Source organism: Acomys minous (genome assembly GCF_964271855.1).
Source record: "Acomys minous genome assembly, chromosome: 2".
Classification (NCBI taxonomy): Eukaryota; Metazoa; Chordata; class Mammalia; order Rodentia; family Muridae; genus Acomys; species Acomys minous.
The window spans coordinates 66835409-66856748 of record NC_140484.1 but is presented as its reverse complement, the minus strand read 5'-3'; the positions used below and the strand labels follow the sequence as shown (position 1 = coordinate 66856748).

Here is a 21340-nt window from a genome sequence, read left to right as displayed (position 1 = left end):
TGGCCATGGTACACTTGCCTGGAGGCCCTCCCATGCAGACAAGGACCCCACAGGTCCTGATTGGCAGGTAAGCCACTGTCTCAGGTTCAGACTAAAGATCAGCCTCCAGGAAGACCTAGGTAGTTCACTGCTACTCAGCAACAGCTATAAGCTTAAAGCACAGGCCCGGCTCTCCTTTTCTGTTACCCTCTATCTTCAGTTCAACCAGCACTAAAGATCGCAGCCTACACACAGGAGGAAGACTAATAGCATCCTCCCCTGGATGCACATTTAGCAATGGCTACGAGAAGCCACGTGGGCTACAAATCTTTAGAATCCCCTTTCCTCTGTATTCTGTCCTCCACTGCAGTATTTTCTCCCACCCCTGCTTTCTCTGCAATGACTGGTGTTCAATAAACTGCATGTCGCTGGATTATTGTACCAACATCAATTTTCCTTGAGCATCACCAGTGAGGAATCCCCTTACTTAAATATAACTCCTTCTTGTGAGAGAATGTAACTGGTGAGACATTCTGTTTATGGTGTCCTGGTCAGTGATGGCTGATCTTGATGGTCACCTTGACATACCTGGGAACTGCCTCCATCAGACTGGTCTGTGAACACATATATGGGGCCCTTTCCTGAGTGCTAGTTTATGTAGGATGGCCAGGCTATCCCTGGGCAGATGATCCTGGGATGTGTAAAGTAGCTGGGCAAGCCAGGAGAACAGGCCAGTAAGCAAGCAGTTCCTCCTTATTTTCTGCTATAGTTGTTCCCTATGGGTTTTTGCCCTGACTTCTCTGGATGTTTCCTCTCCAAGTTGCTTATGGTTGTGATATTTATTGCAGCAACAGAAACCAAGTCAGGATAAGGTCTTTGTGTTAAATACATGGGTCCTGATGGTAAACAGAGTAAGGAGTAGGGTTTCCTTGGGACCCAGAGCACACATCCTCAACAGGGCTGAGGAAACTGGTTCTGGGAGTCTGAAACATCTTAAATATCATGTGCATTTGGCTCCTTAAAGCTCAACCCCACTGGAAAAAATCTTAGTTATTAAAATTTGATACAATGGAGAGGAAAGCAACTAAGGAAAGAATGTTGAGATGGCGCCTTGCATGGGGAGGGGAAATGGCACAGTAGAGAATAGCAGCGGTTTGCTGGACTCATTCACCTCTGAAATAGGAAAGTGCATGCCCATCTGAGTATCCACTGAAGTCTGGGCTTCCCCCTCCCCGCTCTGCTGAAGAAGATAGAATAACAAGATGCTTTTCTAGTAATCCAAATTTCGGTAATGTATCTGAAGGAGGCTGTTCGCGAAGAATGCTAAAATTATACACATGATGACACTTGTAGCATGTTTCCTACTTTGGCACAGTCATTAAAAATTGGGAGGTTTCCAAATGCTTCAGAGCAGGGAGAAAGCTGCTAAACCACAATGCATTCGTTCAGCAGCCCGTGTGGCAGCTCTGGAGACAGGAGGGGAGGAGGGATCTCGCGGGACCAATGCTGGGAGACACGGGCAAAGGCAGAGCTCTGCTCTCATCATAGCCATGCAGACACTGTGACTAGGAGTCCATGCACCATCGAGATGGAAACCTGCAGCTGTAGCTTGAGTGTGCATGTCTCCCAAATTCACACGGTGGAATGCAAGACTCAGTTCTATGATGTGCAGGGGTGGGAACTTTTCCAGGCGGGGTGATTGACTCACAGAGGGTATGCCCTTACCAGTGGAATCAGTATCCTTATGAAAGAGCTAGAGGAAACTAGGTAGGCCATTTTGTCTTTGAACCTTCTGCACAACAACCTAGAAACAAGGCACCATAGTGGGAGTAGAGAGTAGCCCTCGCTAGACACAGAATCCGCTGGCGCCCTGATTCTAAGACACCAATGCCAAGAACTATGCAAAACCAACTCCCGATGTTTAGAAATCACTTGTTCTCTGGGCTTTTGTTAGTCTGTGAAGAGACCAAGACAAGGGAGATGTGAAAATTGCTGAATCACCAGTACAGTGAGTCTATGGAGGGCTCTTTAGACTTAGGTTTCTCTGTTGGTATATGATGCTTGTCCAGTGAATGGAACTGTTTCTTAAAAACTTGTTCAAAGCAGCAGATAAAAAGTTTTCTTCCATCATCTTTCTCCAGAGCCTACCTCTAATCCAGTGAAAAAGGAATTCCCAAAGGAAGGATGAGGGAATCCCCAGTGAGGGGCATCCATGGGTCAGAACGTTAGCTATCTGGACTCCCAGGCCACTGTTTTGTCCTGTTTTCCTGCCATCATCACATATCCCACACTCAGGCTGACATGTCACAGAGCATATTGGCAGACTCAGCTAATTTCCCTCACAACCCAATGTCCCTGGCCATCCTCAGCCACCCGCCACATCAGTCCTGCCAGCCAGCTGCCCTCCAACTTCTGTCTCACTCTCTAACTGCTATCTACCTGCACTGTATTAAATAGCAGCCAAGCTGCATGTGTCTCCTGAACAAACATCTGGGGCCCAGCTCTATCACGGCTCAAATCAAAGACACCTTCCTGGGAAACCAACTCCTTTCCTCCCTGGGAAAGGCAAGCCATTTCCAGCGAAAGCATGCCACACCCTACCTCAAATATCCTCTGACAGATGGCTCAGGTCAACTACCTCCCTCAGAAACGCCTCTCCACTCACCCCTCCCCATCCAAAAGCTCCTTTTCCAGGAGCTGTGGCAGGGCTCACCAGCCTTCCCTCCACACGGGGAAGGAACACAGCTTACTTGGGACCTGCCTTCTTCCCCAGCACCCAACCAATACTCCTACTTCTGCCCCTTTATCCTTGCTGGCCTCTTTGTTTAGACCCTCCAGACCATGAGTCTTCTTCCCTTCCTGTCTGCTAAAGCCTGCCAACGATCCAGATATCAACCGGTCCCAGCTACATCCAAAGCTTCTCCCAGCCACGAGCAAGCAAACTCACCTGTCCCTGCCATTGTCCCGTTTGTCATGACTGTAACAAGGACATTAAGCATATGTATGTTAAATTTCACGTTATAGACATATGATGAGTGATAGGGACGTTGTCCCCATCATTCCAAGCTAAGGAGGTGAGAAATGTATATTTAAACCAGTAACCAGGAAGTTATAACTATATATACACACTAGGAAAGACGCAACGTTCTCTTGGCACAATTCTCTCTGCCTCGAAGTATGGATGTTTGGGTCATCTTCACCTTCCTCTCTGCCTTCCCCACCTCTTGCCCCCTCCCTCTGCCTAGAATATGAGCCATGTAACTCGGTGCTCGAAAGTCATATGCTGGATAGGAGTCAGGTACAGTCTCACCGCTATCTTCTCAGAGTGGGATAAGCATCCCCATTTGTTTTGCTTCCTTCTCCTTGCTGCCTCTCATTTTATTGTTGGCTATAAATGTCTCTTTCAGTAGTAGGCTAAGCCAATTGTTTTTCCCGAGGTAGAAATATTTCCACAGGCCACCCAGAAGACTCCATCTAGGGAGAGGGATAGCAATTCTGTCTTTTCACCCAGCCCCAGGAACTAGCAGCCTATATGGCAACAGCTTCAGCTCACTTTATGTACACTTGAAGCTCCTTGTGCCTACTGAATTGATATTTGTCCCACTTCTGGGCTTGAAGGGATGCCTTGAGACACTCATCAAGCAAGGCTTGGTTAACCTGACAGAGCTCCCCAAGACAGGATGGTGGGCAGAGCCACAAAAATACCCCGGGGAAAGTGGAGCAGCAGGCATGAGTCACAAGCCCCAAGTCAGAGCACATTACCTCTGTTTCTGAAGAGCAAGACAGTAAGAGGAGCTCTTTAGCACATCCCACCTCCACGTCTGTGCTGACAGGTGTCTGGAATCCATGCGTAACTCAAGTTAAATGACACTGCGACAAGCCAGGCATGTTCATTCCACAGAACTGAAGCTCAGCCTAATGACTCTGACTTCGGAAACATCTCCTGCCTTCATCCTGGGCAGCTGGCTCCTTCCCTAAGCCCACAGGGCCCCTCCCTCTGAGCGGCATTAACTAGCCTTTGGCGAGTCCTTACTTGTCGGTGTAATCCTGGGGTTACTTCCATGGCTCATTCTTCAAGGAGATTCTAGACTAACTAGGGATCTTCTGTTTCCCCAATACCTTCTCATGCTTTCTAGTAAGTTGTAGAATGCTCAGCTGTGACTACTTGCAAGAGACTCTCACAATCCAGCCCATTGGCCGTTGACCTCCCCTCACAGAAGGAAGGAGCATGGCCATTGGGCTGTCACCTGAGAGCCCAGCCATTCCCTCCTACATGTCCCTGTTAGCTGAATGTAATTTTGTTCTAGCTGCAAGTGGCCTTGTGGTCCTGAGGTGCTGGTGTGGGTAGAAAGGAGAATGGTACAGTGAAGCTGTGGGAAGATTTTGCCTAAGTAGCTATGGAGAAACTGTTAACTCATTCCGGGCTGAAACTTATTGGTGCAGCTACTTTAGTGCCACCTCCATTCTTAACCTATTTTCCATCATTACTGCCCTATCTGAGGTGAACAGACATGTTCTTATGTCTCCCCGGGAAATACACGATACACACGCTGGGTGTTAACAAGGAACAGGGCTTCAGAGAGAGTGAGCCAAGTACAAGTGCTGCCCTTTCCCCATGCTCATCGGTGCGTTGCAGCCAGCACACACAGGCTGACCCAGCTCCGAGTTACTGAGACCCTGGGCCAATCTGAGGAAACTTGATCACCAACACCTGCTACCTGTATTCAGATTCCTGAAAATGCCAATCACAAGTTCTGAGGCCTGGCTGCACAAAAAAACATACAGGGAAACTTCTAGACCACGTCTGCTGAGGTTTCGACTTCACTGTGCCTGGGGTGGCTCACGTGTTGTGATTCTGTAAATCTTCCAGGTCACTCTGGTAGACAACTAAGATTGAGCTAAGCATCTGAATACTATGGTATGGGGTAATAGCACTGTACAGTGTCACAGTGACTCAGTTTCCCCATCAATAAGAGAAGGTAATGACAGCCCCTCCCCTCCTGGGCTCTTAGAAGGACTGAACATGTTAATGGAAGTCAATCATGGAACACAACATGTAGACCCATGGGACGGAAGGCTTGCTGTCCTACTGTGAACACCCTCTCACCTTCAAGCCCAATTCATGAATAGCCTTCCACCAGGGACCCCAACTCAAACACATGGAACATTTAGGAACTAAAGACTTTAATGAGAAAAGTCTAGCTTTGGCCCCAATGTTAGCCATTTCCTAGCAAAGGAGGCCGCGTTTGGCTACGCAGAGGAATCACACATAGTGCCTGTCTGCTCACGCGCTGTGTTGCTCTTTGAAAAGTCATGTTGAGTCCCCATACCCTGGTCTTACCTGGCGCATTTCCTTATAGTTGTGGTGCTTAAAGTCCAGGTCGTCGGTCGTGGTCATCTCATTGCGTCGGTGATAATAATTATTAGGATCTAGGGACAGAAAGACGGTTTCGAATTCATTCACAGTTGGGACAGCCCTGCCAGGAGCCTGGTTTATGTGAGGACAGCAGAGACAGAAAGCTGAACTTCTACCATTGGTTCAGAGGCAAGAGCGCCAAGTCTCCAGGAGGCGCGTGGGAGTCAGAACTGTTTGGTGATTAAGACTGTTACAGTCACAAGGCCTGGGCTTGAATCTCTACTTAATGCTGTGTGACCTTGGACAAACCGCTTGAGCAGTCTGTGCCTCACCTTTTCACCTGTATGCAGGGAACGAATACTATCTTCTTTGTTGGCTTACAGTGAGCACTAGGAGAGAGAGAAGAGACAGCACGTGTGCCTGGGCCTCTGTCAGTACTAAACAAGTAGCTACGGACGTGAAAACGACATTAGGGAGCACGTGCCCAGATACACTCCCTTTCATTCCTCCAAAGGGAAGCCCTGCATGTGGGAATCCCTTCTTCCCACCTCTCAGAACTCCCATGATTCCAGGGCCGGGCCAAATCTGTCACGGCACCCAGTTGCTCTGACTGTGCCAACAGAAGCGAAGCTCTTTGGCACAGAGGAAGAGACAGTGACAAAGCCCCTTCCAGGCAAACGGGGGCTGGAACACTGCCCTCTTGCTGTGGTGGCCACCAGACCATGAAGGAACTGGTTCTAGTATAACCTCAGGGACCAGTAGGACACAGAAGCCCAATGACATCAAAAGTTCTTCGGCAGTGAGCCCTGAAGCCATCCTTCTATGACATTTAGAACCAGAAGCACCTGCTGTAATTTCCATATGAAGTGTCCTCACAGGCTCATGTCCCCAGTTAGGGACATATTTTAAGATGCAGTAGAATACTTAGTAGGCAGGGCCTAGCTATGGGAACTAGGGGGTGCCTTTGAAGGTTCCGTCTGGTCCCTAGTCCCCCCACCTCCCCTCTCTCTCTCTCTCTCTTTCTCTCTCTCTCTCTCTCTCTCTCTCTCTCTCTCTCTCTCTCTCTCTCTCTCTCTCTCTCTCTCTCTCTCTCACACACACACACACACACACAGCCACGGTGTTCTGCCTCACCACAGGCCCAGTCAGCAGGGCCAAGGACTATGTTCCAGAAACCCAAAGTCAATCTTTCCTCCTTGTGAGGTTTTTGGTTTTTTGGGTTTTTTTTCTTTTCTTTGTTGTTGTTGTTGTTGTTTTGTTTTGTTTCACGACAAGTATTTTGTCATAGAGATGAAGGTCGTACTGACATAGCAGCTGCACAGGTATGATCAGAGGGTGGTAACAACACTGATCCTGAGGATTGGGGCTCTGCCTCAGGGGAGCAGAGCCTGCTCTCCCTGGTTCCCTTTCCATTTAACCTGACTTTTTGATTCCAATCGTGTTGTGCCTATTTCCAAAGTAAAGCCCATGCAGAAGAGGGAAGGTAGAAAGGAGGAAGAACATGATGAAGACTGACAAGAAGGGAGCCTGGATCTTCCTGATGTCCATTCCCTCTTCTGAGGAAGGATGTCAGAGGTTCTCAGCCCTAGTAATCATGCTGACATGCCCACTAGAGGATTCAATCACAAAGTCTCGGTCAGCACGGAGCTCCCATCCCAACCCCACGTGAAGAGCCCCTAGGGCTACAGAAGCAGGGGGCAATGTTGGGTAGCAGAAGATCCCCTGAGATGTCAGGATCAATGAGGAGCCATCTGTGCCACCAAAGTCCCCAGCCAAGGAGCACCAGCCACCTAATAGACCTTCCTCAGTCCTGCCGAATCAGATTCCATATCAGAACAGAATCCCAGCTGACTCCACAGGCTCTGTGTGAGAAGCACCAAGCCATGACTACATCACAGAGGCAGGAAGGAGGCATCGGTGCTAGCTTCACATACCCATAGCAGCTAGCCCTGCTGGTGCCTCTAACTAATAAATGATCTTAGCCTTGGGAACTGAGGCCATATACAATAAATTAGGAGTCACGAAACATAGCGTTAAATCTTCATAAAAGGTCTAGCAATACTGCCAGAAACAAGTAACAGTCGTGGAAGGCAGTCTTTTGCAGGAGGAAGACAGGCATTTTTTTTATTAATTTATTCTTATTACATCTCAATGGTTATCCCATCCCTTGTATCCTCCCATTCTTCCCTCCCTCCCATTTCCCCCTTATTCCCCTCCCCTATGACTGTTCCTGAGGGAGATTTCCTCCCCCTGTATATGCTCATAGGGTATCAAGTCTCTTCTTGGTAACCTGCTATCCTTCCTCTGAGTGCCACCAGGTCTCCCCCTCCAGGGGACATGGTCAAATATGAGGCACCAGAGTATGTGTGAAAGTCATACCCCACTCTCCACTCAACTGTGGAGAATGTTCTGCCCATTGGCTAGATCTGGGTAGGGTTTTAAAGTTTTCTGCCTGTATTGTCCTTGGCCGGTGCAGAAGACAGGCATTTTGTCCAGGCAAGAAAGTCAAGGCTAGCTAGGCTCAGCCAAGAAAAGTTATTTTTTCAAATGCCTGCTTGGGACAAGGGCTGCCCCTGCCTTTGGGGAAGAGCTTTCCAGGCCCATGGCTTCCAAAGTAAAAGTAAAGAGCAACAGTTTGGGGTTTGGTTTTGCCGTTTATTGACACTGACTTCAACAAGCCATTTTCTGAGAGCTATACAGCACTCAGCCCCTGCCTCAAGAACATCTTTCCAAGGGATTTGAAAGCCTTGTGTTGTCAAACACCAGTTATGCCTTCAATGCTGTGAAAAGGGGTTGAAGAAAAAGCTCAGAGCCCTAGGTACAAAATAATCATTGATCAAGAAACATCCTCCCTTCCTGGAGACTAGTCTGTGCTGAAAGATCTAGGACAAGATGCAGAAGTGTACCAAAATACCAGTATCTTTCTTGAAATGGAGTCTTCCATATTTAATCAATACTCCTTCACTTGTCTTTTTGACACAGCCTGTCAGCTATCTACTGCTAACCCTGGCTTCCTTATCTTACAAAACAGTCCCTTCCTCTCACCAGCACCTATTTTACATGGTTCAGGGGAACTGTCTTCCTCATATGCCCAAGTGCCAGCCTGTGACCCAGATCCAGGCCATGCATGAATCCATTTGCCCCGGCCAGTAGCTAGCTCAGAGATGATCCCAGGACAAGGGTCATGCTCAGTGCAGCCACCCTCACTGGTGCCAAGATCTTCAAAAGGAAGTAACCTGTGCCCCTCCCTTTGGCTGTCAGAACATTGGAGCGATGGTCCTCTAGGAACTGAACTTCCTCCTGGAATCTCAACACTATGGAAGGGACAAGGCTGAAGCCCAGTGCCAGCCAGAGGAGGCGCTCTCCTCCCAAGTAGAGCACCCAGTTCCGAGCACCTCATGGCAGAAACTGGAGCCTAGACAAATGATGCGTTGATGGAAGCTGAGCTTGCACCTTGACCAGGAATTTTCAGAGTTTCACTGGGAAAAACAGATAATGAGGTTCAGTGAGCCCCCACGTCCATATTATGGGTCCTAGCTTGGGGTTTGAGGTTTAGGTTTAAATAGAGGGTGGGAGTTATTCAAAACTGAAAAATCCCTGGTCAGTCTGCAAAAGACTCAGAGACATGACTGCAGCAAGAAGACCCTGAGATGTCAGCCCCACTCCTGCCTAAAGCCTGTCACACCCACCTCTGCAATTTTCATCTGTCAGCCAATTTTTTTTTCTCCTTAACTGATTCTGAGTAGGATTTCTGGCATTTGAAGCAGTAGTCCCGAATGGCTGCTTCCATCTCGGTGCCTTTATTATCACAGATGGAGCTCTGGCAAGCCACCTTCTTGCCTCTTTCCACATGGTTAGTCTTTAAGATCCTTTGTACTAAAACCCAGTGATTCCTTGGGGGGTACTCCTTACCTCCAGGGAGAGAAAACTCCAGGCGCAGCACCTAAAAGCCTGCAGCCCACTCGCTTCATTAACCTAGTCCAACCTTCTGTTCTCAACGAACCGTCCTACTAAGTCTGTTGCCTGAGTCACTGTCTCTGTCTCACAGGGATATTAGGCAAGAAGAAAGAGAAGGAAAGAGGGAAGGACTCTGAAGGACTCTATAGCCGCCTGCTGCCCCAGTGCCACTGGGGACATATGAAAGTCAATATTCACATTCCTCTGGGGGCAATGTGTGTTGTCTGTGGTCATTTACTCCCTGGTAGACAGTGCCTTTTACTCACGACATGGTCACCAGGTGCCTCCTATGTTGGACTCCACTGAGGCAGCACCCTTTTTTTCCTCTAAAGAGAACATTTTGTTTTGTGTCCTAAGAAAGAGGCAAAGTGAAGCCAAAAGGAGAAAAGGACTTAACAGAGGATGAGATAAGAAAATGAGAATGGGGCTTGGAGAGATGGTTCAGTGGTTAAGAGCACTGACTGCTTTTCCAGAGGGGACCTGGAAAATCCCAGCACCCATATGGCTGCTCACAACTGTCTATATCGGACACTCTCACACAGACACACAGGCAGACAAAACACCAGTGCACATAAAATAGAGGTAAATAAATTTCAAAAGGGTGTGTGTATATGGTGGCACTTGTCTTTAATCCCAGCACTAGGGAGGCAGAGGCAGTCAAATCTCTGAGTCAAGGCTAGCATGGTTTACAAAGTGAGTCCAGCACACTCTGTTACGCAAGAAACCCCATCTTGGAAAACTGAGAGGGGGCGGGGTGACATTTCCCCCTTAATGAGATGCAGACTCCAAAGCCCCAAAGGCAGCTACCTGCAGAACTTCACTGCAGAGCCTGCTCCAGGTCACAGGGAATCAGAAAGTTGCAAAGGAGACAGGTTTACAGCCCTGTAATGAAGATCTCCAAGCAGCTTGTAGCTCCTGTTAATGTACTGGCCTTCCATAGCTTAAATGAACCAGCACTGGTCCGGGGAAGTGAGGAAGAGCCACAGGTTGCAAGTAGCTACTCCTAAAGTTAAAGTTGAGCCAACTTACAGGACTTTAAACTGGCCATGATGCTATCAGATAAACTAACAATAGTAAGTACAGATTGCTGTTGCTGTAGGTGACAGTAGTTAGTTATTATTCCTTCCGGAATTCTAAGACATTGACCAGGTCTTAGTTGATGGATGGACAAGAGTAAGCCCAAATAACATTAAAGTTGAATATATCCTCCTTAGGGTAACAGGCTTGCCTGCCACCAACCTCACTCCAGGATCTGAGCTAGACTCTGTCTCTAGGGAACAGAGTTTGATAGAACAGTACACTCAGCATCCTCCTATGAGTCTACTCTGAATACATTCAACCTGCACACATGCGCGCGCGCACACACACACACACACACACACACACACACACACACACACACACACACTCAGTTACTTCCTCCTTGATAGACCACAAAGGGTGGAACTGTTGTCAAACCCAAAGCTCATGTATCCCGAGAGGCCATTTTACATTTTCTTCAGTAAAAACTACTAAGAACACAGCTCCTCCCCCTCCGAGGGTGCTATCTTGCCTCTCCAAGGCTATCTCTCACCTGTGTTCTGTTAAGAGTGACTTTCGCCGGGCGGTGGTGGCGCACACCTTTAATCCCAGCACTTGGGAGGCAGAGGCAGGTGGATCGCTGTGAGTTCGAAGCCAGCCTGGTCTACAAAGTGAGTCTAGGACAGCCAAGGCTACACAGAGAGACCCTGTCTCGAAAAACAAAAACAAAAACAAAAATAAAAAAAAAGAGTGACTTTCTACTCCCCTCCCAGACACCTTGATGCTCAGGGCACTTTCCCTCTTTCTAGATGCAATAAGTTGTCCCTAACGGCTCTTCTGTGTCCATCCTTTAATTCGTTTTGTTTTACTTTGTTTTGTTTACTTAAGACAGGGTGTCCTTCTATAAGCTGAGGCTGTCCTAGAATTTATGTAGGCCAGGTTGTCTTTAATTCCTTGGGAATCTTCCTGCCTCACTCTGGAACCCTAGGGATCACAGGCAGGTGCTACCATGTCTAACTTCTGATTTTTTTAAAGCTTCTATTTCTTTAAATTATTATTTCAAATGTTTATTTATTTGCTTATTCACTTTACATACTGATTGCAGCCCCCTCCTGTTCGCCAAGTTCTCCCTCATACACCCCTCCCTCCATTCTCTCCTCTTCTTCGTCTCAGAGAAGGGGAGATGCCCCCATGGGTACCAACCCAACCTGGCACATTAAGTTGCTGCAGAACCAGGCTCATCCTTTCCCACTGAGGCCAGACAAGGCAGCCCAGTTAGGGGAACAGGATCCAAAGGGAATCATCCGAGTCAGAGAGGGCCCCATTCCAGTTGTTACAGAATCTACATGAAGACCAAGCTGAGCATCTGCTCCATATGCCTTGGACCAGCCCATGCTTGCTCTTTGGTTGGTGGTTCAGTCTCTGTGAGCCCCCATATGCCCAAATTAGTTGACTCTGTAGATCTCCTTGGGGAGTCTTTGACCCCTCCAGCTGCCTCAATCATTCCCCCAACTTTTCCATATGACTCCCCAAGCTCTGCCTAATATTTGGTTGTGGGTCTCTGCATCTGTTTCCATCAGCCACTGAGTGAAGCCTCTCGGAGGAGTTATACTAGGCTCCAGTCTCCAAGCATAGCAGAGTAACATGAACAATGCCAGGCATTGGCTCTCTTCCACGGGATAGGTCTCAAGTAGGGACACTTCCTCAATCTCTCATCCATCTTTGTCCCTGCACATCTTGTAGACAGGACAAATTTTGGGGTTGAAGCTTTTGTGGGTGGGTTGGGGTCCTTCATCCCTCCACTTGAAGTCTGTCTGGCTACAAGAGGTGACCACTTCAGGATCCATACACCCTCCAGCCCCCACTGCTAGGAGTCTCTGCTAAGGTGACCCCTAGATTTCCTGGGGCCTCCCTTATCCCAGGTCTCTGGAAAATCCCAGAGATGCCCCCATCTCTGATTTCCATTCTCTCACTCAGTCCTATCCCCGCCCCATTCTCCCTACTCCTAATCCCTACCTGTGCTTCCCTCCCCATCCCCTCTGCTACCCAGTCCACTCCCAGCATCCACCTCCAATGTTTATTTTATTTCCCCTTCTGAGTGAGAGTCAAGCATCCTTCCTGGGACTCTCCTTGTTACTTAGCCTCTTTGGGTCTCTGGATTGTAGCATGATTATCCTGTACTTTATGGCTAATATCCACTTAGAAGTGAGCACATACCAAGTGTGTCTTTCTGGGGCTGGGTTACCTCACTCGGGATGATCTTTTCTAGTTCCATTCATTTGCCTGCAAATTTCATAATGTCCTTGTTTTTAATAGCTGAGTAGTATTCCATTGTGTAAATATACCACATATTCCTTATGTTTATTTAAGACAGAGTCTCCCTCTATAGCTCAGGCTGTTCTAGAATTTACTATGTAGACCAGGTTGGATTTAATTACTCAGTAATTCTCCTGATGCAGTGTCTGGAACACTAGGGTCACAGGCAGGTGCTACCATGTCTAGCTTCTGGTTTTTGTTTTTTGTTTGTTTGTTTGTTTTTTTACTCAATGGAAAAAGCAAGCTTCAGGAGGATCCTGTGCTCCTGGTAACATTCTACACAGCAAGTGGCCAACCTGTTCTGGTTTTCCTAGGACTGTCCTGTCTGGTTTCAGGCAGAGCAGACAGTTGATCACTTGATCACTTGATCTAATGAAGTAAGTTCAGGAAGCAAATCTTCCTTCCTATGACATAAAAAATAAATATCCTCTTCTTTTCAACAAAAACAAAAAAAAATAATATACCAAAACATTCTTACTTTATTTCCAATATTTTGGCCAGTATAATACCAGATGCCACCCAAATGGCATATATACCTATTGTTAAGACATTAGAATGCAGAAAACGATGTCTATAGGGGTGTGCACAACCCCCTTTTTCATATATATCTATCCGTCATCCATCTATCCATCATCTATCTTATCTATCTATCTATCATCTACCTATCTATCATCTATCTATCTACCTAACTATGCCTGTGTATTGTTTTATATTAAAACCTTTTAAAAAAATAAATTTGGCTTTAATGAACCTATATATTTGTCGGGTAGAAACCAGAACCACACTAAATCCACCAAGTGGACTTAAAACCACCCAGATCTCACAGTTCATCTATCTCCATGAGTATTTCAAATACCCATCAAGAACAACCTAATAGAGAAAAAAAATCACATCATGATACTCACACAGGGTATCTATGCCTTTTCCTAATGACACATGGATTCCTGGCCTAGGATGGAAGCCATGGCCCCACTCTTTACAGAAATGCAGGAGTGATAAGCAAGGGTCCTGACCTGGAGGAAAGGAGACAGAGCCTCCCTACAGATGCTGGCCAAGATCTGTGCCAGCAGATATCCTGAGCCCCATGATCCCAGAAGGCTTTGGATGCCAGCAGGCTGGATGTGGGACTGCAGCAGGAACAAGTTATGAAAGGAGGCTCAAATCCCAAACAGGTTGCTCTGATGAGCTTTCCTTATCAACCGTGGAAACGTGCACAACCTTTGTCCCGGCAATTCCACTTGTTACAACCAAGTTCAAGCAGCAACTGTAGACCACAGGGATGATCACACACACACACACACACACACACACACACACACACACACACACACACACACCACCGACAGAGAAATAAGAAGAGTAACTGCAACATTGTTTATAGGATCAAAATATTCTAAACTTCTTAATTTCCAACTACCACAGGCTGCTTAAAGGAGTGAGATTTTTGTCCATAGACCAGAAGAGAAAGATGCCCTCTTTCCTGGTTTCATTCTGTCAATGTGACCAAAAGCAATTTAGGGGAGCAAAGGGCTTACTACAGCTTACAGGTCACAGTCCATTAAGGAAATCTGAGGCAGAACTTTGAAGGCAGGACTTGCTATTCTATGCTTGCTATCTCTGGGCAGGAGCCCATTCATAGCCAAAGAAATATAGCAGAAACTACAGAGGATGCTGCATGTTTCCCCACTCTCTGGCTGTGCTTACCTCCCTTTCTTAAGCAGCCCAGGGAATGGTGCTGACCACAGAGGGCAGGGCCCTCCTACACCAGTTAAAAACCAAGAAAATCCCCCACAGACTGGCCCACGGGCCAACTTCACCTGGGTAACCTCTCAATGGAGACTCTCTTCGCAGGTGTCTCTATGTTGTGTCAAGTTGACAGTCACAGCTAACCAGGACAGGCTATAACCATTAAAAAATGTCAAGCTGGAAGGAAAGTGCAAACAAACATAAAATGCAGTGTGTAAGTGTGTAAGTGTGTGTGTGTGTGTGTGTGTGTGTGTGTGTGTGTGTGTGTGCGTGTGTGTCTGCTATGAGGATCGTTATGCAGGCAGACTGAGCTGACTTTCTCACCCATGGAGGGTTCAAGTTCTAAAAACCTACAGTTGGCAACACCAGCTCATGCATATTACAGGACTGTGAGAAAAATAGAATGTGGCATTAAACATGCTTTGAAAACACAGCGAATGCAAGCTCATGGTAGAGCTGGGGTGACTGATGAAATAGCATCAGAGCTGGTGGTAGCCTGCCACTAGATATGCTGAGTAAGACTGGGGACCCACAGGCAGTGACACTTCGGTTTATTCTATTCTATGGGCCTAGGAGTGAGCAGACTCTGGGGGAAAATCTAGACAAGATGGCCCATGTTTCTGCTCCTATTCCTTGTGACCTGACTGAGGGAGGACAGGAACGCGACATTCCTGCAGGCTCTGACAGGTGCTACATGGAGGGGTTTGGGACCAGCTGCTTTCCAGGAGATGTCTGGTCAGGAGGAAGAAGGCCCTTTTCATGGCTCCCCAGTGACACAAGCCAATACCTTCTGAAAAGCTACCCTAAACCATCCGACAGGATCTAGAAGGTGTGTGTGAATTCCCACTTGTATCGGAAGTTAGACCCAAACCAACCATGTGAGTATCAGGCCATAAGAGTAGGAGAAAGAAGCATCCCGTGAAGACACGGGCACCCCCGGGGAAGCTCTCCAGACAGCATCTTCAAATGCTCATCGATAAGTTTCTCCCACCTCCTGCCCTGCCTCTGCACCCAACACAGTAGCCATGCTGAGGACAGCTGTACGTCTCCAGGGCAAACAAACTCTGTAGCACAGAGAACTGAACCCACCCAGAGCTTTGCACATTTGCACATGCTTTACCTCTAAGTTACAACCCCAGTTGACTGCTAGGTGTTTTTCCCCCCTCACTTCTGAGCAACAGCATTAGGTGCATAAACATCATCTTAAAATACAGACGAAACCACACCTGGCAAGAGAACTCAGGGCCAGCAACATACATGTTTCTGCAGTTGGGATTATGAAAAGCTGCTTTTCTTTTTCTTTTTGAATAACCTGCATGTTAACAGTGGACACAGGGACAGGGTGGCTAGGCTTTATTTGGACTCATCTTGGGGAGGCAGCTGTCTCCCACTAGGGAGCAGCCTTGCAGGAAGTGCAGGGGGCGAACTCACCTGGCAAGGGGCAGCCCAGTATCTCCAGCCTCATGCAGATGTTTCCGTTTTCGAACCACGACTGGGGGTTTACGCGAATGTAGCGGGCCACCATGGGGACCGGCAGCTCGCTGAGCACCGGGATCTCCTTCTCACTGTTTCCTTCAAATATCTATTGACACTCAAGGGGTAAAAGGAAGCGTTTGAGGACCGTCATCACCAAAGGTAAGACTGCCAGAAATCCACTCATCCCTTGGGATCCTATCAAGCAGTACATATGCATGCTGGGAATCACCCCTGCACTCTGTCCCAGGAAACCCCTGTCTCTCCATCTATCGTGAGGACAAAAAGGATGCTCCAAAGCTCAGAGTTTTAGAAGGAAGTGGAGCACAGCAAGCTTTGGAGAAGAGAAAGGTTCTGTTTGGTCTGACAGTCAAAGAGAGCTACTTAGACTGGTAGGAATGGGATGGAGTTTGGCAGGCGGGGCGGGGCCAAAAGTAGAGAAGCCCCGTAGTGGGTTTCATAGGTGGAAGACCAACTGGTTCCATGCTGCTACTGCACACAGTAAGTGTAAGTGTAAGTAAGAACGAGACAGAAGGGAGCCTGCAGTCAGTGGCTAGGATGCTGGGTGCCACACTGGAAGTGGCACTTGAGAATCCAAGTTTGAGAGTGACAAAACTCCCGTGCTGAAGCTAATCATGAAAGGTGGCTAGAAAAGGTAGGGCTGTTGGGAGTGAGGGTGACAGACGCAAGGGTCCCAGCTGCAGTGTGCTAACTTGTGAACTGGGTCAGAGGCTGGATCCCAGAAGCACTTTAGTTGGAATGAATGCAGCATTCTGCATCAACCCTAGCTGTGGGCTACTAGTGGCTGGCCTTCAGCGCATAAATAGAAGGTCACTCTCCAGCAGACTCTCCTGGTCTGTTTGAGACCCCTCCCCAGGGAAGAACAAAGCCCCGTAGCCAGCCTCCAAGGGCATGGAGAGAGGGGAGAGGGAACTCACCATGTCACCAGATCCATTCTTCACAGTAACCCAGGTGTGGCTGTCATTGCTCACCATGACTTTGTAGGACGTCACCCAGTCACTCCTGTGAGAAAATAAAACATCGCTGGGGTTACATGCTTTAAAATGCATACCCTTTTTATTCAGAGGTGCGGAAGTAATGGCAGGTATGCTTTTCCCAGGACTGGATCAAACCTTGATTCCCAGGGAGGTCCTGGAGGACAACGTAGACCCTTGTCATTGCTCTCAGTTGCCCATTACAACTAGATAATAAGACCCTAGTGTTGAAGATGCCACGCAGTTTGATTGCAGAACATACAGAAACCAAGCTTGAGCCTATTGGAAAACTTCTTCCCAGCTGGCTAGTTTTCATAGTGCTAGAAGGTGTTATGTGAGCCACTTAGGGAAAAAAGACGTCAGTGGTCTTACCTAGCACGGGACCATGCATGCTAAAATACCAACTTTCCAGGCAAGATGTGCTCTCGAGTGTAACAGCAGCAAGACTGTTTATGGGGCTAACCAGCTACTTTCTGGCTGTACTTGAGACCTCCTCTATAGGAAGGCATCCAGGCCTGGCGCTCTAAACCAGCTCATAAGGCCATGGGTGAGGAGAAACCTACTGTGGTTCTGTTAAGCAGCCATGCTCTCAGCTTCTAGAGATGTATGTCTCAGCCCATTAGTTTGTGCTGCTCTCAACTATAGTCGAGAAGCTTCTTTTTTTGCAGTGGGCAAAGGTTTATGCAAACCCATTACTAGTCAGAGCACTCAGAATCAGTCACTCCGAGTGCTCAGCCCTGAATGGGACATCTGTGTCAACCAAGAGCAAGCAAAATGGAATGCAGGAGCCAGAGAAAGAGAGCTGGGAAGTGCCTTCTGCACAGGGCATACACAGCTCATAGCTGTTGTAGTGGAGTATGCACGGTTACTAGCACAGGATCAAACCAGTCAAAGTCCAGCCTGGATGGGGGAAGGGCTCATGCAGCCTGCCTCTAGCTAAAGAGCTATTAGCAGTTGACGGCTGCTGTGGGAGGAGTAGTCATTTTTCTTTGAGGTTCTGGCCCCTGGTAGTTTGCCTGCTCTTCAGTAGAAAACCCACACCCATGCACACATGTGCAGCACTGACAGGGCTCAGCTATACAAAAGATGAAAAAAAAAGAACATGAAGTTGGAAGGAAGATATGTTATGGAGTTCTGGGGGGAGTTGAAGGGGAAATAAGGGGAGATATGATCAAAATACATTATATACATATATGGATTCTCCAAAGATAAATAATTATTACTAAAAAAACAAAATTAAAAAATAACCCTGGTTTCACAATACTTACTAGCTGTATAACCTTGTCCAGGTAACTGACCCATCTGTGTCCCTCTACACAAGAAGTAACAATGTGAGCTTTGAAGGGTCTAAAGACCCTTAAACACTTAGGACTATTCTGAGCCCCTGGCAAGGTCACGCACATAAAGATACTCAAACAAGACCATTTTTTGTTTGTATTGAAGTAATACCACATACTTCAGAAGCTTAGTGGAGTCCAGCAGGAAAAAAATAATCTCGGTGAAATGCTGCAAATTGACCTAGAAATTTCAGTTGGTAAATTGACTTGGGAGTGCAGCAGACTAGATCCAACCAGCCAGAAAAGCAACAGCTCGAGTCTATGAGACCGTGGGTTCCTCCTCGTCCGTCACAGCCAAGTAGACACTCCCTACTCCAACAAGAATCCGGTGAGCTGGACCCAAAGCCAGAGCCCTGTCACCATGTCCCACTATACTGGGGACAAAGAAGCCATAATTTGACTCAGCAGAGCAAAGGACAACCTGACAGGCGTGGTAAAATCAAAACAAAACCCAAACAGGATTTTATTTTGTTAATTGCTAGGCAATATGGGAAGGCTGTTCTGTGCACGCCTCTTCCCAAAGCCTAGAATCCTGGCAGCAGCACCGTCTGTCCCTCCTGTAAGTTGGCCTGCTCTCAGGTCCTGCTGACCCAAGGGTCTAAGTCAGTGGCTCTCAGCCTGTGGTTGAGACCCCTTTGGGAATTGCATATCAAATATTTACATTACGATTCACAACAGTAGGAAAAGTACAGTTAGGAAGTAGCAGTGAAATAGTTTTATGGTTGGGGGTGGGGAGGTCATCACAACATGAGGAACTGTATTAGAGGGTCACAGCGTCAGGAAGGTGGAGAACCGCTGGATAAGCTTCCAGTCTGAGTCTGATCGCTTAGAGAATTTTCTCAGGAGCAGCTTGTTTTTAGGTGACTCTATCCGTGGTCAGAAGCACTTTCTCCTGCTGTGCCGTCCCCACCATCCTATAATCTAATACACCATGCTAGAAGCCAGAATTCACCAACCAACAATTCCCACCCCCAGCACCCAGGTGACAACATCACCAAGCATTCCAGGCTGGGGGCCAGGGACAAAGGACACAGGACACAGTAAGCAAGGCATTCAGCAACAGCTCACATCTGCCTGCAAAATTACCCTCACCCCAAACAGCAATCGGCTCCCTATTTCAATCATTTCCAACAGCAAGTCCCTTTTGCCTGCCGACTGCTTCGCAGCAGATCATGCCTACCCAAACCAGCACGGCAGGCTATAGAGGCAGGGCTCTGTCTATCCTAGTCAAAGTATACAAATAGGATGCAGGTAGGAAGGAGATTTAGTAAGTTTTCCAGTAGAGTCTGGGCCCCTGGTCTGATCCTGTAATCCCAGCTCACTCAAGAGGCAGAAAACAGAAAAACCAGAAGTTTGGGGCCAACATGAGCACTCTAGTGAGACCCTGTCCTAAAATAAAAAGTAATTAAAGCAGTAGATGGATGGAGAGAACTGGGTGGGAGATGGGGGGGTCAGGAGGGTAACGGGGTAGGGATCCAATGTGTGGAGAACAAGGGTGTGGATGGAAGGAAGACCCAGAAAGAGAATGGAAATTGGTGGGGGGCATCTCTGGGACACAGAAGCCTCCCAGGAGGGAGTTTTATGGAGGTGACCTAGCTGAGACCTGTAGCAATGGGGCTTAAGGAGCCTGAAGTAGCTACCTCCTGTAGCCAGGTGGGATTTCCAGTGGAGGAAGGGGGATACCATCCCTAAAACCTTTGTCCAAAAATTGTCTTGCCTACAAGAAGTGTAGGGATAAAGATGGAGCAGAGATTGAGAGAATGCCAAACCAATGACTGGCCCAACTTGAAACCCACCCCATGGGAGAGAGCCAACCCCTGTCACTATTAGTGGTACTCTGCTATGACTGCAGACAGAAGCCTAGCATAACTGTCTTTTGAGAGGCTTCATCCAGCCGCTGATGGAAACAGATGCAGAGACCCACAGCCAAACAATAGGCAGAGCTCAAGGAGTCTGTGGAAGACAGGGAGCAGGAGGGGTCAAAGACACCACGAAAAGACCTACAGAGTCAAGTAGCCTGGGCCCATGGGAGCTCACGGAGACTGAAACACCAACCAAGAGCTTGTATGGACTGGACCTAAACCCCCTACACATATGTAACAGATGTGCAGAGTGATCAACACGTGGGTCCCCTAACAATGGGAGTAGAGTCTGTCTCTGACTCTGTTGCCTGCCACGGAATCCCTTCCCTCCTGCCCTAGCTTGGCTGCCTTGCCAGGCCCCAGTGAGAGAGGACACACTTAGTCCTGCTGCAACTTGAGGTGCCTGGGTGGGTTAATAACCCTTGGAAGCCTCCCCTTCTCTGAGAAAGAGAGAGGGAAGGAGGGAAGGAGGGTGGGACTGGGAGGAGAGGGAGCTGGGATCAGGCTGTAAAGAGATTAAATAAATAAATGAAGGGGAAATACACACCAAGGTTGTGTATTGTGTGACTCGGTGGTAGCGCGCTTACCAACATGCACAGTCTTGTCTTGCAGGAGACACCACAACAGGGTGACCTAGCAGAGCCCTGTCATCCACCAGGAAATGAAACAACAGCTGACAACTCTCTCTACCTCCCACAGCTCAACCCCCACATTTAGCCAATTTACTTCCTATATCTCCCTATATCTTTCCAAAAACGTTATCAGACTCTCTCTCTCTAGCTCCACCAGCAGCAGCCCATCCTATTTCCTCCAGCTGGGACAGTTGTCCCCACATGGTCTCCTGGGATCTAAACTCCCCTCCCCTCAGGCCGTGCTGCTAAAAGCAGCTGACTTTTGCTAAAGTCACATGACCAGGGTACCTCCTGCCTAACTGTTAATTAAACATCAAGAATTCTTACACTTATTTTTATCACATGTCACTCTTATTTCGACTTGGTAACTAATCAAGTTTGTATATAGAGCGTTTTAAAGGCTAAAGCCATGTGGAATGTAGTACGTGCTCCCCAGACCTCTCAGCCGCTATGATAGAAGTGTCCCGGCCTCTAAGGGTGCACAGCTAAATTACATATGATCTTTTCATTCTGAAGGTTAACAAAGAAAACAGAAAGGTGGACAGAATGTTCCAGAGTGTGACAGACTGCTCTGACGAGGCACCTATAGGGGGCGGAGGGACGGAAGAAGAGGCCACCCGAATGAGGATGCAGGTGAGTGAGTAAACACGGTCCTTACCTAACATAA

At 47.8% G+C, this 21340-nt stretch overlaps 1 protein-coding gene across 1 annotated transcript in view; it reads right to left on the bottom strand.

The window, feature by feature from the left end:
* CPXM2 (carboxypeptidase X, M14 family member 2) overlaps positions 1-21340 on the bottom strand; it is a 113526-nt gene that overhangs the window by 19861 nt on the left and 72325 nt on the right. The window contains exons 5-7 of the mRNA XM_084772686.1: positions 16786-16870; positions 15806-15956; positions 5321-5409 (exon numbers count right to left, since the gene is read on the bottom strand). Coding sequence (XP_084628812.1) covers positions 5321-5409; positions 15806-15956; positions 16786-16870 — 325 coding nt within the window. The remainder of the gene's footprint in view (positions 1-5320; positions 5410-15805; positions 15957-16785; positions 16871-21340) is intronic.